The sequence below is a fragment of the Tachypleus tridentatus genome, chromosome 8 (assembly GCF_004210375.1).
Source record: "Tachypleus tridentatus isolate NWPU-2018 chromosome 8, ASM421037v1, whole genome shotgun sequence".
Classification (NCBI taxonomy): Eukaryota; Metazoa; Arthropoda; class Merostomata; order Xiphosura; family Limulidae; genus Tachypleus; species Tachypleus tridentatus.
Window position 1 is genome coordinate 126692363 of NC_134832.1, and position 19924 is coordinate 126712286.

General features: G+C 32.7%; 1 protein-coding gene across 7 annotated transcripts in view; it reads left to right on the top strand.

Moving 5' to 3' along the window:
- Nucleotides 1–7870, top strand: part of LOC143223443 (uncharacterized) — a 73892-nt gene extending 66022 nt beyond the window's left edge. For all 7 annotated transcript variants that reach the window (XM_076451441.1, XM_076451442.1, XM_076451439.1 and 4 more), the window contains 6 exons: nt 1810–1891; nt 2838–2991; nt 3436–3667; nt 4507–4689; nt 5289–5432; nt 6477–7870. In XM_076451441.1, coding sequence (XP_076307556.1) covers nt 1810–1891; nt 2838–2991; nt 3436–3667; nt 4507–4689; nt 5289–5395 — 758 coding nt within the window. In that variant the 3' untranslated portion in view covers nt 5396–5432; nt 6477–7870. The remainder of the gene's footprint in view (nt 1–1809; nt 1892–2837; nt 2992–3435; nt 3668–4506; nt 4690–5288; nt 5433–6476) is intronic.
- The last annotated feature ends 12054 nt before the right edge of the window (nt 7871–19924 follow it).

Below are 19924 nucleotides of genomic sequence, written 5' to 3' on the forward strand. Positions count from 1 at the left end.
AAAGATTTAGTCAATGGAAAGACAAGAATGATTGATATTCTACATGTAGACTATTAAGAAAATTGGAATGTAGTAGAATTTTTATAGCATTTCGTATTTTTATAAATTTTTAACTTTTGTGTGTGTGTGTTCTCATAAGTGAACTCCATGATACCTGTATAAATACATTATTGGATATTTGGAGAGTATGTATTGGACTCCTTTACTAATAGTAAAGGTGTATTTTCGTGTTTTTTAGTAACATGGATGTGTTGTTATGTGATAAGTAGTACAAATAGTTTTAAGTTTTATGAATCCAAGTACAATTGCACTCTGTCAATATTAGGGTATATTTGAATTCAATTAACACAGATATGTTCTATTTGTATTTGATAATTTTTGGAGTTTATTAGCAGACCAAGGTAGTACAAAATCTAGGGTTAACTATCATGAACAAAAGAGAGTTGTATGAATGGATATAGGTGTTTATTAAGATACTGTGGTTGTTTGTTTGTCCTGTTATTAATCAGAAGAGGAGTAAATGTTATGCATGTTCAAATGAAAACTGGGATGACTTTGAAGGACAACCATTTCATATATTTGAAGTTTTGCCACAAATACTGTTACTACAGTCATATTTTTTGTTTTTCCATTAACCCACTCTATCTTTACATACTCTCCAAACCTTGAGTAAACTACTCAAACCATTTATGTGAACATGCTTACTACTAACAATAAATCTAATTTTACCTTCTTTGTGAAAATCTAACCTCTTTCCAGACAGGTTATGTACACACCCAAATAGGGCTGTAAGGGCATGATTGTAAACTATAAAAATCAGTTGAATGTTAATCCTTCCCTCTCTTTTTTAATGTTATGTATCTTACAAATGTCTTATATTGAACAGTGAGTTTCATTTTTGTATGTTGTGTGAATATTTAGATCAGCTTGTTTTTATGGTCTTCTCATGTGGTCACTCTTCCTATTTAAAACTAAATAGGTATAGTGGAACACTGCTTTAGGTATTATTTGTTCATAACAATTATCTTGGGCCCATCATGTTTGAAGAGACATTATTTTGGCTTTTGTTTCAGACTATTATAGTTACAATTTATTTGTACTGTAACCTATATAGAGATCATTGTGTGAAATCAACTGGTATGAGTAAACAATCTGAATTCTAATTAGATCCTACCATATTCTACTTCTTATTACGTCCACTTCTCGCATAATGGGCTCAATTCTATCATTTATTCGATATGCCCAACTCGAAAATCTCTATTTGAGACTTATGGTTGTGGCACTCAACTTGTGTCTGAGAGTCATGACTGAAATCTGTAACTATACATGCTAGCTACTTCAGCTTTTGGAGTGCTATAATGTGACACTCATTATTCATCAATAAAGAATAGTCCAACAGTTAGTGGTTGTTGGTGTTAGATAGCTGCATTCCCTCTGTTCTATTGCTTCACAGTTAAATATGGCTAGCACAAATAGCCTTCAAGTAGCTGAGCACGAAATTCACTGAACAAATGATTTACGATTTTTATACAAACACCAGCATGCCCCTAAAATGTCACATTATTCTAATTCATTCTAATATACAAACACCTTACCCCAGTTACCCACTTTCACCTTGGTAACCTACCCAATTCTGTTCTTTGTGATGATATTCAACCCAGACAGCCCTTTTATTCTACCCTTATGTATGTTTAACTGAAACAGCTTGTGTCATTTCACTCTGTACATGCTTGTTTACACCCAGCTGTGGATTTTAAAAGAAGCAGTTTTATTAAAATACTACCATAATGTTTTTAATAAATGTTTCAGGTCCATATGAAATATTTGTTCGAGAGTTGGTAGCAATGGATGGCGTTGACATCGGTGAAATTCTTCTTATAGATAGCCTTGGGTAGGTTATCTGAATTTATCACAAAGCATTTGCTGTCAAATTATCTTGTTGTTGTGTCCTCTTTGCTTTTGTCACTATTAGTAACTGAACCTCTAATTAAAATCTGTTTTACTAGTATTGTTTCTTTAAAATAATAAATTACTGAATACATTGTTGTGTGTATGTAGATGCAAGTTATAAATTTAGTCTACATGAATCAAACTTATCCTGTTATGGTAACTACACTTAATACTCTTTATGTGGATGCATTTTTTGTTGTTTTTTTGGAAATTATTTCACTGAAACAGGTTTTTTACTGTAAGGTAACTGTATTTCCATTGGTTACTGAAGTTAAATGTAACATCTTTAGAGTATTGTGGACCTGAAAACTTTAATGAGCAAAATATCTTGCAGCATGTAAGCAAGAGAATTAAAAAACAATTACTAGCTGCTACTTTTGTATCATTATGACAAATGTTTCATCATCAGTCAGAATATAAGAAATTCTTAAAAACAGCTTGTGATAATAAAATGCCATTGGTTATTTCAGTTTGAAAATTTATTAATAGTCTTAGTTGTTAGACTGGGTATGTTGTGTTTCCCTTGATGTAATGTGGTGTTTCACTGATGGCCAAAATTGCATTGTTGTTCCCTGGTGATTGATTTGATCTGCAATGTGTATGGAAGTTAGAAGTTTTAATTCTATGATTTGTTTTTGATGATTAAGTGGATGAATTGTCTTTGTTGAATTTAGGACCTGTTTTAAGTGATTCTCTATCCATTATCATGGTGATTGATTAATTTGCATTCTTACTGTAACTATGGTTGTCTTAATTAAGCCCTTGTTAAATTCTTTACTTCTGAAATATATTTATTAATAGCTTTATTTATAATTAAAGAAAGGAAGGCTTTTAATTTATGTGCTTTCTAGTCAGTGTTCATTATTTTTCTATTATATTCTTTTTAGTTGTCCAACAGACATCTCCATCATGGAAGCTTTAGAGAAAGTGGATGGAAATGGCAAAATTCTCCAGGCTTCATTTGACGCATTCAAATTCCCCACTTCACAACTTGTACAATTTAAGGCTTTGGTGACTCCATGTTTATCGAGATGCACGCCGGTGAGATTGAAACAAAAGCTAATTATAATGTATTTTTAATGACTTATAAATTCCTAAAAATAACTTTTATAATTTGTTTGTTTTTTAGATTAAAAAAGCAGTTTACCTACAAGTTTATCTAACTGATGCAAACAGCTGTGATTTATCTATTCTCTGCTATTCAAGTGTATATTGACAAAGTCCCACGATTCCTCATAAATGCCAAATACTTGCTTGCAATAAATTTCACCTTGTCTTTATAATTTAATAAAATATCAGGGTATAATGATATTTATAAACCTGTTATAGTAAAATTTATTTAAACATAAATGTTTCTTATAGAATGTATGATATATGCCATCTTGTGTTGGGGTGTGTTTGAAGTGTTATATTTAGTTTATCTACTGTTGCATTATTTTATGGTGGAGTTGTATTTAAATGTAAAGTTAATTTATGTACTAATAGGTTAGATGTACAACAAAGTCCTTTGATGGAGAGGTTCGAGATTATAGTTCTTATGGAAGAAGACGACGAAGACGGAATATTAAGAAGCTCTCACCAGAAAGAAACTCGACAAACCAAAAAGAAGTGTTTGTTGTACAGTCTATCCACATCACAGATAAGTTTGGCTTTGAGAGAAGTGAAAGAAGACTTTCTGACTTCAATGAAAATTTGTTTGATAATAAGAATAATTCATGTGAGTAACATCTTTGGCATTAGTTAGAATTATTCTCAGAAAATAAAATAACAGAATAAGTTATTTACTTGACAACCCGAGCATGTATTTCAAAGTTTATCAAAAAGATTAAAGAATTATCCAAGTTATGTCTAAAGAGTTAGGTGGTTATTGTTAAACAACAGTGATATGCCTGAGTAATGCATTCAGTATTTGTTAGAAGGTTTATCTAACAGTAATTTGGAGAAGAAGGATAACTTGCATGACACTAACTGTTAGTTTGAAGGTATGTCTAAATAAGATTAGGAAAATCTTGTTTATAACAATTACATTCTAGGTTAGTAATAGTTATCGCATCTTCAGCATCAGTTACTTTTCAGAACTACATACAGGACAGAATGAGTACCTAAACTGCATCACCACCATCTAGATTTGTTTATCATTTACACGTAGAAACAATAACTAACATGCCAACATCAGTTAGAATGTTTATTTTAATGTTATTACAGTGAAAATACTTCACGTGAAAGACATACAAGTGTATAATGTGTTTCATTGAACCCATTGATACTCTTTACTTGAAAGATTTCATGAAATGATAAAATAATTAAAAGAAACTGCTACGTTACTAGCTTTTAATTCGATATAAATATGTTCTCGTATATTCTATCAGGTAAGGTATTTTGAAGACTTCTGTCCTAAAATCAAAATTTCTTCCACTAGTAAAATGTATCTTGTTTTAATATTAAGCTGGAAGATATATTGGGGCAATAAAAAGAATTTTAGGGTTAACTTCTACTCTTTTGAAATGTGCTTTTTAATTTGTACATCCAACAAGTACTTTTTATATATTTTTCCAGATTCTCAGTTCATGAAAAAGGAGTCAAATTGTGTCAATATCATGGGTTTGTTCATTGCCTGTTCTCTCTTCTTATTGGTTCAACTAATTCTTTGTGTCTGGGCATGTATATGGCAACGAAAAAATAGAAGCAAGATAGTAGACAACTCTAGAAGCAGTGCCGAAATGCTTTACCGAAATATAAGTATGACACATTAACAGTTTTAACTTGTTTTCCTAATTTTGATTAGTATAAGATTTGATTTAAAAGCTAAAGATGTATTCTTGATATTAGTGGCAAAAAATAGTAATAAATAAAAATTATATATTCTTAATTAGGAAAAAAACAGATTTTGAGAATCAAGATACGTTTGTTTTAGGAGGTAACAGTGTAACAAGAGTTCAAGACATAACAGTACAATTGGTGGGAACAATTGTTGTGTTATAACCTAGTGACGCCGGTCGTGTGTAGTTATAGGATATGTACTGCTACCATAGTAACAAGTATTAATTAAATGAATGCATCGTGACAACAGTTTCGATTAAAGCATAATAACCTGTTGTCATAGCACTACCATTAGTTACGGTAATGGTTACACCCTCTATGAGGGTGGATTAATAAAGAAAAAATAAAAACAAACTATTTCGCCAGATAAGGAAGCTTGAAGAAATCACTGTTGGTACTTATTTATGTATAAACACACGTATTATTAATGCTATATTTCTTATCATAGCAAGTCGTAACAAATGCTGCAAAATTACGTTATCAACAGTCAGCTCTTATATTACACTAAAATTGCACAGGAACAGAAAGTCGAGGGGAAAGACGCGTGTTTGAAAGGCCTAATGATGTCTCCTCCTACGATATGGTGTATAACATTTCCAGGACATCACTGGTTCCCCACTATTGATATTATATGGAAATTGGAATTAATCTGTTATTAGAAGGTACGAACTTATAAAGTTTTTTTTATTATGACTTGAAGTGGAAGAATGTTTTTAGTTTTTAAAATGTGTGAAAAAATTTTCAGTGCAATTTATGACCTTTTATATTATTTTGTTTTACTTTAATTTTCATGTTGTCTATTGACACGTACAATTTTAAAGTTTCTTGGTTTAAAAAAATAAACTGTTAGAGAAAATTATAGTTAGATTGATGTTAAAAACTCAACTTTCATACGCATGTGCGTAATGTTAAATCATTTTTATCAATCAAATGTTTTTCTAAACCTGAAATGATTTTCATGTTAATTTTCAACTGATAATCTTATAGTTTACATTGTGATTCTTTACCAATTGTGTCGGAAATTTTCGAAGTTACCGAAATCAATATAAACAACCTGTGAAATAAATACACACTTGCAGAAATGCGCGCGCCTTGAGAGATTTTTTTTTTCAATTTAATAGTCCCCCCCAAAGTTATACGGATTTGCTGATAATGTGAACAGTTTTCAATATGTAAGGCTTTAATTAGGTAGTTTATTACAAGTACAATAGAGAAATCATGTCTTCACACGAAATGACACATCGGAACTGCTTAGTGCATCTTGTTTTATGAAACTTTTTTTACAATACATGGAGGTTTCGATGAGTCAAAAAGTACTATATTCGTTAAAATACGATATTATATAATTACTTTGGTCGAGTTCTTTAAAGTCTTGCCACATTTTATAAAATGCATTTTCACGAAATCCATTCAATATATTTTTAATCAATACTTTTTATAATAACTTTCAACATTATTCTACGAACATACTTGTCCCACCGTCACCAAAAAAAGATCTCCGATCACTCAGCAGTAAGCCTCAGGACTTATAATGCTAAAGTTTATGTTCGATTCTCGAGACGGGCATAGTACAAATAGCCCACTGTGTAGCTTTGCGCTAAAACGGACAATCCAGCCCCTACACACTCCAACTGAATCAAGAATTTTGATCGTTCTATTGTGTTATTTCATCTTCTTTTTATTGGATGTTTTTAATTTATTTCCAGATGGATCTTCCTCCAGAGACGTGCAAGAATTTCAATATACTAAGAATTGTAAATTTTGTTGATTTCAGTGTTTAAATTGGACTTTGGAACTGAAAATAAGTGGTTCGTTACTTCTAAACGAGCTAAGAAACTGATCGAGTTTTGCCATGGAACTTGTGAATAATTTTAAATGGTGTATTGAAATAATGTTAAAGGTACTTGAGATTGCTGTAGGCCACCACTGGTGGTGTGAATAATTCTTAAAAATGATGCTATGATTATTGTAGTTTTGTAAAGTCCAGATTAGCTAAAGATCTTGGATAAGGGATTATATAGATGATAATATGGTAACATGGACCTTACGGAGAAGTGTTTATTTCTTGTTACGTTAGGGGACACCTTTAAAAAAAAAAAAATTGAATTTACATTGCGTATTTCTTATAAGAGATTTTATTATGATTAAACAGAATCGTAATGAATATAACTATTTTTTTTTTTTACATTCACTTCGTCCATTGTTTTTCTCGGATAAATGGATGAAAATATAATCAACTTCGTATCTGACTTCATTTGATGCAAATCTGAGTGAAATTTTGAAAACATTAATGTTTTTGTCTTGATAACGAGGTTAAAAGTATTGTGCATCTGGTTTTCTTGTGTACAATACTGTCAGTAGTTTGAGTCAGGATGGGAAGAGGATTTTTGTGCCTTCATCTGCTTAGAGTGAAAAGGATGAACTGGAATCATTGTTAGGTATATCTCCTATATTGGAATACGCTCTAAACAAGATAAAACAATGCTCGAGAATAGATAATAGGTTCTAAATCTCAATTAAGATTATTGAAATAATTTGATACTTATTTTAGTAAATAAAGCTTTATGAGAAAATATAAGCTGGCTGCAAAATATTTTAATATTTTTTATTTCAAACAATAAGAGTGTAAACGTTTCTAAACAAGAAACGGAACCTTTTGGTGTGGTTGTCTTTCTCGAAATCTCACTTCTAACACTAGCGCATTTTCTGCTTTTCTAGTGATAATTTAAGTTAATGTTTAATGAATATTAAAACTGTATTAATGTCAGACATAGTTTACTTAAGTTATTAAAAATTAAATATGTGATAATCAGCCAAATTTTTAGCAATGCGATTTTGACTCTATAGATATACTTGGATTTGTGAGAAACTATTAGAAACTGGACTCACTCCTGTTTAAAAGGTGCTATTACATATTGGGGACGTGGTTGGGTTGTAGAAATCTTTTCAGATGTTCAGTTTTTAGCACTTTTCGAATATGGAATAAGTTGTTTTTTTGTGAGTATTTTAAAATAAGAATTGCGAATATTGTTTTTATTACTATACGATCGAAGGTTGTATAGTGAAATAATGATTTTATAAAAATAAAATATTTATTTGCATAAATGATGGATGTTTTTTCTAAATCAGAGTTCTAACCAAATTGCACAACACCAATAGATCCAATTGGTAGAATACAATAAAGTGCGAAATAAAATTAGTATTAAATTTATTTATGGGACCAGAAAGAAAAACACTAACTATGGAAATTAAAAATATTCAGTTTTAGCAAAGTAATCGCACTGTTATCAAATGATCACAATACAACTTTGAAAAATTGAGTACATATTAAATATCTCAAAGTAAATTGTATTTTACCCAGAAAAACAATATTATGTCAAAATTTACTTCCATATTTTATCAGATTTTTTTCGTTATTGATTTTCCAGTATAAAGAAATTTAATTATGGTAAAAGTATTTGTTTTAATATGCCAAAGCTCTTGCAGACTTCTTTTATAATTTGGGCGGTTATAAAACACTAGCTAAAATTCTCTTTTCTCTAGTTAATAAAGAACGTTCATGACTATAACTCGAAAAAGAATTCGTCTGCAACCGAAATGAAATCCTTAACTGATTGTTCACACTTGTTCGTACACAACCACTGTTTTGAATGTTTTTTAAAAAAGAGTATATTTATTTATTTAACAGGGATCTTAACTTTAAATTTAATAATTACAAGCTTGTCTCGGAAGTCCACCCCCTCTCCTAGTGGCTTAGTGGAGTTGCAACTCTCAAAATCAAGTTTCGATACTCGTTGGCATAGCACAGACAACCCACAGAGTAGTTTTGTGCTTAACCTCAAACAAACTGAATTCTACCTACTTTCTGTTTTGGTTCTTAATCTGTTTAATGACATTATATACACTAGTATCATGAACGAGTACCTTCTATCGCACATCAGTCAATAAAATGTTTCACTTGGATATATTTATCATAAATAACCAATCATACAAATCACGTAACCAGATGAGACTGCCGCATTAGTTTAACAATGAATGATGTCAAAGCTACTAAATAACTTGATATTGTTGGAAACAAAAACTTTCTAGGCCACTTAATGGCTCATGATCTAGATTCTGTGAGTGTGACGTGTCTACTTTTTAACAGCACGATATGCATGTTGGGTAACAAGCAGATTAATTAATTATCGTTTCGATGCCGCTCTGGTAATCAGTACGACATTGCCCCAGTATTGAATACCGGCATAACTTCATCCCTGCATATAAAGATCATATTGACTGCACACTGGTTATTGTTATTCAGTTTTTTGATTGAAATATAAAAACTCCAAAGGATGTTAGGAACAATAAAAGGTTTTTGTTTTGAGCAATCACGTGAAAGATCACCAACAATTTGATAATAATAAAATATACATCTTTGTGCAAATTAATTGAAACAAGACAGAAAATTACGAATTTTTCAATTTTTTGCGTTTTATTTTTCATAATCCAAAAATTACTCTCAAATTAATACATGATATGACAGCCTATATTTTTCAGAAGATTATTAATCCGCTTTGGCATCGAGTCCACGAGTTGACTGCAATCTTTACTAATTTTTGGATCGTGGTACCACACCTCAATTATGGCCTCAATTAGCTTATCTTTCGTAGTACAGTCTTTTCCCCGAAGTCTTTCTTTACAAATCGCCCAAAGATTTTCAATAGTATTTAAGTCCGAAGAGTTTCCAAGTCAGTCCAGCATCTTTATTCGCGTTGTAGTAATAAAATTCTTCACAAATTTCGATGTGTGGCACGGAGCCAGATCTTGCTGAAAAAATTCCATATCCATCTGGAAATCTCTTTTCAATTCTGGAACGACTCTTCTCTGCAAAACGTCGATGTACTGTGGTCCTTGCATCATACCTTCTACGATATGTAAGCCTCCGACGCCATAGTAGCTGAAAAAGCCCCAAAACATCTTCTTCAAGGGATGTTTTACGAACTGCTTGACGTGAGATTCTCGAAGTTTCTCACCTGGAGATCTGCGAACATGCAGACTTCTTTAACCCTGTACGAAGAAATGAGTCTCGTCACTGAATAACACCTTCCTCCATTGTTCTTGTATTTCAGACCCCATTGATACCGTTTTATTTTCATTGAGCTGGTAAGAAGTTGTTTTTTGACTGGTCTCCTTGCCGTTCTAACGCAATTTCGATTCGAATGACGTAATATTCCTCAATATTTCGTCATATATCCCAAAATAGATCGACCGTACTGCAAAACACAGCTAATGACGCCGTCTGTGTAAAAAAAAATGACTATTAAAGGAAATCAGCGGGTCCAGCGAGCCTACACCGGCCGCCATGCTGAAAATATTGTAAAATGACCATTTGTTTGAATTAATTTGCACAAGGGTGTAACTTTAAAACATGCGAAACATGTGACAGTTTGAGGCATGAAGCAGCAGCAGTAACAACAAAACTATTTTGGGTAATGTATTTTTCAGTAAAGATGAGTTATCTGAGATACAAATAGCGTGTTGGAAGGCCGAGGTGCGGTACAGCTGAACACGACGCATTGTCAGCTTTAAAACTGACAGTTAATCTTGATATTTGGTCGAAAGAGCTGAATAAAAGCCCTATCGTGGCGGCCTCTGCTGGCTGGCTACCCTTCTTTTAATTCAAAGTTAAGAATGGCTATACCTGATATGGTCGTTTAGCCAAGTGTATAAAATGTGCCTGTTTCTTTGGTTAAAAACAGTTTGAAGGTTCTAGTTTATGAGCAGTGAAATATTCGGTATTTCCACGTCGTGATCAAACTTTATACTATCTCTTACGGTGTTGTCTCAACTCGTAATCTGAGGGTCACGGGTTCGAATCCCCGTCACACCAAACATGCTCGCCCTTTCAGCCATAACGGTCAATCCCACTATTCGTTGGTAAAAGAGTAGCCTAAGAGTTGGCGGTAGGTGGTGGTGAATAGGGGCCTTCCCTCTTATCTAACACTGCTAAATTAGGGACAACCAGCGCAGATAGCACTCGTGTAGTTCGAAATTCAAAACACAGCGTTGTTTTAAAAAATCTCGTTTGACGTTTGGCGTAAAATAAACTAATACATGGAAATACTACAACCAAGCAGTTAGACATGAAGGCTTATTAAAACAAAATGAGCAAAAATACATATTATTATTGTTATGATTTATAATTGTTAAAGTTGAGTAAATTACTAGCCACGGTATTTTATTTTTTGTTTCAACAAATTAAAAACAAATTAGTAGAAGCTCGCATACAGTATCTAAGTCGTTTGTGCTAGACCAATATTTTACAAATTGTCATAATAAGCCTGCCAGAACTAGATTGAACAAAAGTGGGCTTCTTCATGGTTCAGGATTTTAGAAATAACACAAGACTACAGCGGAAGACTGACGTGTCGTGGTTGGAATGCCACCTGGCAAGGTAAACAAAAGTTATTTACGGTATTTTTTGTTTAGATTATTTTCCTTACGACTTAAACGAAACTGATATACAGCTGGTAACGTTCACTTCGACTGTGTAGTTTAGCAATAAAACTACATTCAAACTTAAATCTACCTTAACTGTATACAAGTCACATAAGACTGAAGAGACAAACACTGTATTAACTATTTATGTCAAATTAGGTTTAGGGGCAAAATTCAAATTTATATAGATTTCATCAGCTTACACGAGCAAAAACTCTCTAAACTGCACAGGCTACTATAGGGGTAAAGAAATGTCTTAACTGTATGTGTTGATTACGATACACTATGACATGGCCAAATTTGTTAGGGCGTTCTATTTTCAACTGTAGGTGCACAATAACATGACGGGGGATCCTACTGTTCTTTGGTAAAAGGTAGTCCAAGATTTAGGGATAGGTGCAGCCAAACGGTTGCTTTCCGTGTAATCTCTATTGTTCAAAACTAGGGATGGCAGCAGAGACCTTTAGAAGTTTTGTCACAAACACACACACGTGATCATGACCCTCTTTATAAAATTTCTTTCCATCGTAAATTGGAGAATTGCTCCAATTTTTTTTGTGGTCGGTATTTGATTGTGTTGTGCACGATCGGAGAGGGTAAAGTACTATTTAGACATATTTCTTCCCCCTTGACAGTTTGGGATGTTTATTATAAAATACTATATTAACATTACTTGATAACGTGGAATCACTGTCAGAAAATACAAGTTTTGAGTCTGCTTGACTGGGTGATGAGAAACTTTATTATAAATGTTATTAACTCATATTAATAGTAAGAGATTAGAGCAAATATATGTACTCTGATCCTTCTTCAATCTTTTTCAGGGCCACGTCCACGAATATTATACTATAGTATTTAGTGTTGGCTTGTCACTTCTCTCCATTTGGTCATTATATACTCATAAACAGTAGTCGCCCCGCTGAGACAACAAGTCTTTATATTTCCAACACTAAGATTAAGGGTTCGAATTCCCTCGATGAACACAACAGATAGCTCGAAGAGGCTTTGCGATAAGAACACACACACAAACAAACAGTTTCAATAGTAATTTGTTACTTGACCACATTATCGGAGGCAAATTTGACAAAAAGAAAAACGCCTGTTTTAAACACACCTTTGTTAGCACAACCTGAGCGATATATTTATTATCTAGTGTAGGTGGACTTTTCCTTGTAATATGTATTGGATGGTGTGAGATATTTAGAAAACTGTCTCTCAAGTTGAATGTACCACCGAAAGATTATATTAATGTTTAAATTTTAGTTACTTGAAACTCAAGCAATGTTAAAAACGCTGTAAGATGAAAAATATTAATAATGAACAGTCAAGTAAAATAAAACAAAATGAATAGGTGACTGCTATACAGAGTAATATTTCTTCATTTTTTTTTGTTTACATTTGAAAGCAGTCACCTTCTAACAACTGTATGAAGGTAGTTTTAAAGCGATATAGATGTGGAACTGAGCACCCAAATCTCACTCTCCTAATTTCTATTCCTTAGATCATTTAATTATTCTTTTTGTGAGTACATTTTATGTCTATATTATAGCCTCTAACCTGGCTATATTATAGCCTCTAACTTGTGGATTCTTTCGATTGGTGCAGCGTTTGTTTTTTATTTTTGTTCATGACAAATTATATAAAACAAAATAATCGGTTTTATCTAATTACTCCTAGCTCGCTGGACCAATTTCAATCACAAATTCACAACCCCCTCCGCCCCATTATTCCGGTTATAGATCACTTGTATTTCACGTAAAGTAACATTTATACAATTATTAACTTAACAAAAATAATTAAATTTTCTATAACACATCATACACAGTGTGGGAGGAAGGCACACAAACTTCTTAAATATGTATACTTTTGAGAGGGCGCTAGCGATCTATATGCAGGAGTGCAATATAAAAAAAACATAGCCGCCACTATTACCATGCTACATTTTTGTTATTTGTCATAGCATCCACCCATACTTTTTAAGTTCATAATCCGAACACAGGACTGGTACATCAGTTTGTCTACTGTACCTTTGTTAAAGATTATAACTTACCGTTATATCATGTATAACAATTTTTAAGGTGCAAGTTAGTCTAAAAAGCCTTACAATTACTGTGACAAAATTTTGGTCCACCTGCTGCGTGGTCTAAAGGTTCTGCTCCGACGTACATGAATACTATCTTGGTTAAATATATTATTCTGCAAACCTGTCTTATTTGAAGCACACCAGTTTTACCTGAAAATATCACAACGACGTGTTTCTTGGTACAAGCTATAGTATAACAATGGTACAGACAACAAAACAATTATAATTATGTGTAATTAAATGCTAATCATACTTTTACTTGTATTAAACATACGTTAAATTACATATCCCACTATAAATACATTTAATAACGTGTACCTGATTATAGAACGCAGTGTAACTACACTAATAACTTAATATTAAATTATAAAACGCTATAACCGGAGCGCTTTCGAAAAGTGAAAATTTCATGGCCAAACTTGTAACTTAACAAATCATACTATAGCACATATCATAGTAACTATCCCAATATACATCTGTGTACGAATCATAGCCAAATTATAATAAATGTTGATATTTAGTAATTAAATGAATGCACATATTTCTTTCCAAGTTAATTTATCTCAGTTTTATGTTTCATTTGTAACAACATATCATAAAATTGATTTGACAATCGAAAGACTGTATTAATGTGAAAAATACAGAACACGTAAAAAGCTCAAAGTTTCATTGCTGTTTTAAAAAATTCTGATTTCGCGTCTCGCTTTATTTAATGTTTCAAGATAACAATATAATATCCAGACATCATTAACTCTCAACTAACTTTTGTCATTCTATTTGTGAAATACATCATCATAACACAACTCAGAAAGTTACCACTAGGTAGCGCAATTTCTGTTATGGTTCAACTGGCACGATTTCATACGAACTGATTCCTCATTTTTCCAAGTATCTTATCTTCACGACGTTTTTTTTGCTCCTTGCCCTGTAGTAGTACTAATAACGAATCAATAAATCAGCAATCTCACCACGGACATCATCAAGATGAAACTACTACCGATTACAAGAAAACTAATAATATTCTCCTGTGCACTTTTGGTAATTTTAATTTGTTTCAACGAAGCTTCAAAAGCGGTGAGTACTTTATTTAACAACTGTTTTTTTTTTATTCAGAAAAGTAAAACTATTACTACTAGTTTACTAATAAGAATATGGTTTTCTTTGATATGGCAACATTCAATAACGCATTTGCCCACCATCTTATAGATAAATATATATCATAAATATACTCCAGAAATAAGAGTTATTGACGTGTAATTCGTAATAATATTCGTGCCATCAGAGCAAACGATATTATCTCGGTCTCTACTGAGATCTTAGGTCTCATTTCACGAATTTTTAATTATAACAGCTAACATACATAAAATGTAATTGTCTTAGAATAATCTGAAACGTTTTTCTAAACAAAAAAACATGTTAAAGGTAACTCTTAGCAAAATATGTTTAAAGTAAATGTTTCTTATTGTATATATCTACAGTCTTCATGAGAGAAACTATATTTTTTATCTTACCTCGCGAAATCATTAGAGTTCAATTTAAATCTCCAAACGTTCACAAATTTCAATCACACGATTACAAAACACGACCTTGTAAGTTTAAATTGTGTATTAAAAGAATGCGAAACGCATCTCACGAGACTTGGAGTAGAAGAAATCGATTTTGAAACCAAACTAATGTAGTGAGTTAAACGTTTTCGAAATAACAGTAATTAGAAGTCCTTTAAAATAGTAAATTTCAGCGTTTTAAAAAGTCGATGTTTTCATCAGAACAAATATATAGTTTGTTTGTTTTGAATTTCGCGCAAAGCTACTCGAGGGCTATCTGCGTTAGCCGTCCCTAATTTAGCAGTATAAGACTAGAGGGAAGGTCTAGTGTCATCACCACCCACCGCCAACCCTTGGGTTACTCTTTTACCAACGAATAGTGGGATTGACCGTAATATTTTAACGCCCACACGGCTGAAAGGACGATAATGTTTGGTGCGACCGGAATTCGAACTCACGACCCTCGGATTACGAGTCGAACGCCTTAACGCGCTTGGCCATGCCGGGCCTTACAAATATATAGAAGAATAGTATTATATACAAGATAATATGATGTTCTTTAACATCCAGAAAAAATACAGCAAACCAAATTAAAACTCGATACGCCATTTTTTTAGACTAACTTCAGACACAAAGGTTGTAAAAATAGCACATCAATAAATTTATGTATCCAAATGAATATGTTTTACTTTAGATGTAACATATTCTTATGCACTTCAAACTTCATTATGGGTACACTTTCATTAAAAAGCAAAAATTAAAATTTGTACACGATTCCATGAAAACGAGTACCATCCCCCCAGGCCTTGGCATGCGCTCTTCAACAAGGAAAGAACAGATAGAAATTTTTCACATCAGTGTTGTGATAATTTATATATCATCAGGCAGATAAAACACAGTTAGAATCATTAGCCCACACAGTCCCTAGAAACGTTTTTGTGCGCTTGAGAAAATAACTTCTATCATTAATTTTCAGTTCTTTCCATTTCAGATGTACACTGTGACAAATATTTAATCGATAAATGTCTGTTACAAACTAGAATAACAGTAAAACTGAAAACTGAGACTTTTCATGCTTGCCTAAGAAACTCATAAAACCGACAATAAGAGGTTCTATATTCCAGCCTACACCAGCAATAAGACTGAAATTGAAGACTTCCAGAGTCGAAAAATATATTTTTACTATTATGATGATTTATAAATAATATGTTAGCTTGAAATATCATAGTGTAAGCTAGGTGTGTAAGCGTAAGTACGTGTATCCCATCCAAGTACTTGGTATATCAATAAATGCATGTGAAGCTAGAGTTATAGCAAGTGTTTCTATGTCACAGTTTAACTGTTTTCCTTGTGTTTACTTATCTTGCATTTATTTCTATACCATACACTTAAGACTTCTGTTTCACGGTGTTATATTTTATAAAATCGATTTTAAGATATCTAAATAAAACAATGTAAAACAAACATCGGTTTCGTAAAACAAAAGAAAGAAAGAAACACCCGAAAGCAGAAGTCATGAGCGTATAGCATAGAAGTAAAAACATATTGTGCAAGTCTAAGGTAAACAATGAAACTACGCTACCGAAACGTTTGCTATAACTGTAAATGCATGTAATTTTAGCACAATGTATAAAAGCATATGCTCGGAACTGAAACATGTTACAACTGTATATCATGGTGTAAAAATAAATCATGGTATTTAATTATGTAGTATAAGAGCAAATCATGGTACCACGTGATATAAGAATAAATGATCGGTGTGTAAAAACTTGGTATAACGGTAAATGTTTAGTATGTAAGAATATGGTATGACAATAAATAATAGTATTTGATAACGTAATAGAAAAGTAAATTCTCGGTGTGTAAATACATAATATAAAACAAGTAACTGGTGTAAATTTCACGTAAACCTACACGAAGGCTATCTGTGGTTGCTTTCCCTAATTTAGCAATGTAAGACTTGAGAAAAGGCAGCTGGTCATTACCACCCACCGCCAAATCTTGGGCTACTCTTTTTACCAAAGAATAGTAGGATTGATCGTAACATCATAACGTCCCACGGCTGAAAGGCGAGCATGTTTGGTGTGGCGGGGATTCCAAGTCGCGACCCTCTGATTAAGAGGCAAGATTCCTAACCGCCTGGCCATGCAGGGCAAACTGGTATAGAAGCAAGTGGAATCTTGTGTGTGAACATATAATATAGCAGTAAATATATAGTATTTAAGCACCCAGCATAACCGCAAATGTACAGCACGTTAAACAGATGGTATAATAATTATTTTACTACAAGTTAGAGCCTCTACAATAAAGAAGAATATTTTTAAAACAAATATGGCTTTTCGGTCACTGATACGATCATTCTCAAGCACACAAATTTTAACTGAAAACGAAGCTATTAAGATGGTAAATTAACACACGTACTGTTACTTGGCATAGTCTATAAAAGTAAATACGAGTATGTACCATATAATCACCGTTACCAAAAATTACAATATTTAAAGGTATAGATGCTAAAATTTGAAAGAAACCAATGCTTTTCTCTTTTCCATAAACAATTTGTTTACTATATTAACGAAGATTAATCTTTGTCGAAACATTATTTACATTAGTAGTATATATATATATAATAATATAAATATATGAGTGGTGTTGAACAAGGATTCTTCTGCAGTAGGTATCTGTAACTTGTCGGCGATAAATTTGACAATAAACGAACAGCACGCACTCCAGTTGTTTTTAAAATTACATATATATATATAATTAAAAACAAGTTAACGTATGTACAAAAATTCTGATATTTATGGTGTAAAGAAATGTATATTAAATATTATAGAATTTCCTTGTTGTTGTAAAAGATCTACTGAAACAAATTCAAGCGCTTTAAAATTCCGTTGACAAGCCAAGTTATTTTTCCCAATTTCTCTCACAAAAGTATCCATGTATAATTCACTAACACTGTCACGTGAGTTAAAGAAGTTGTATTCGAACTTCCAATAATCGTCTGCTTTTTATACTCCCATTAATCGTCTGTTTTTTGTACTTTTAATAATTATCTGCCTTTTGTTAAAGTCCATACAGGCAGATTCAATTAGTTTAGAGTTCTAGCTCACGAGACAAATTATTCTCCTTATTTCTTTAAAACTGTTAAATTCACTCTAATATATCAATCGTTAGGCCGTTCATTCTCACAGTGATTAATTTTTAAAGGTGAATTTTACAGAAAAAAGAAAACTTTGCAGTCAATAGAACTATTCATACTGATTAATTTTGCAGGTTCACGTTTTTTATAAAAAATGTGCTAATAAATGAAACATAGAACTTGGTGCAGAAAGAACCCTTTCCGAGCGGCAATCCGAACGTTTTAGTTTTAAGGTTTGCCGCTAGGAAAAGTACTATGACGTAATAATTGCCAAACAAACCGCCAACGCCAGCACGTTGAATGTAAATAAACATGGCTAGTGCACACGTAGAAACAGAGGCGGAGTCTATTTTGACTTTGTGTTCTGAACAGTGTCGAGTAGCACCATATCAATTCAAACCTACTCTGAACGAACCTAGAACAGTTACTTTTGACACAGATCTGACAAGTTCTAGTGATGAGGACAGTTCCACGAGCGAGAGTAGCGGAACTGTGAGTGATACTGATAGCGCCCAGACCGGTTGCAAGTCGGTCATACCTCCAGTGGAAGAATGGTAAGTCTAAGTCATGACAACAAATATGGTCTGTATTATTTCACGTGCAATTTTAAGCATCTCGAAACCTGTCTGGTGTTTATAAATTATTGGTATCACAGACTGGGTTTTATTTGTTTATACTTTGTCGACTATAGTAACTAATAGTCGGCCCTTCCACAATCTTTGTACCGGGTATTTATGACTCGTAACAAGATGATGGAGACGATAATGTATACTACCGATGGTTTTTTTCAGTCTCAACCTGCCTGGCTAGAAACCCACAGAATCCAAAACAGTGGGATCCGATACAAAACATGAGCGTTCAAAGTGATCTTGACAAAGCTTTGCATGGTGTGAAGGAGTCCAGTTCTTCCTATTGACCATCCGTACCCACTGTCGCCACCTTGCCAGTTCCTCCTTGCACGGAAACGAAAGAAGCTTTTGCCCGATGCCGAACCGTTTTTACAACCATAAGGAACGCAGTAAATCATGTTATCATAAAACAAACATAAAATAACAATATCAAGACAAAAAATAGTCTCACGAAGTATGTAATCCGAAAAAAGCACCGATAGATTTACATAAAACCCCAGCATTTAAAGGAACAAAATGGTCGGCGCGCAACGAAGCGTGTTTGGCAATTGTTACGTCATACTTGTAAAACGTCACGGAAACAGCCGAACGACCGAAAGGATGAGTTCGATGATCCGCATATTTTGTTTCATTTTTTATTCAAAAACTAAAGTGTTTAAAATATGGCAACCACACAGGAATTATACCTAACCAAAGTACAGTTTCTAAGGCAATTATTAAATTTGTTGAAAATTCACCTTTAATGTTTTCTAACTTAGGCCAGACTTCTCTTTCTCTTTTATTCTCTGTTTCCGTCGTTTGGTAGAAACTACTCATTTTTCTATCACTCAGGCCATCTTGAAATCTCCGTAGCCCTGACATCAAAGGATTGCAAAAACAACGTTCGATAGCCTTCATATCAATAAATTACAAACAAAAAATAAATAAATTAATAATACCACACTAACCAGTTTTTCTTATATCTGACAACTTTTATAATCTTCCCTATAAATGAATATAAAAATGAAAAACTTTAATAATATATCGATTTCTTCAAAACTGAGTTTATATACTTTTTGTAACAAATATATTAGTAAACCACACTTTTTGAGGAATCAACATCACAAGACATGTAGAAAACCAAGTTTTCAGAAGTCGTTTAGCAAATGCAGCATTAACCAGAAATTGAAGAAATTGGAAAAATAAAATCCAATTTTCTCCGTATAACTTATACAAGATAAAATACAAAAGTGATTTTTCATGAATGTCTTTAGTAAATTCAACCGTTCTTTTAACAGTT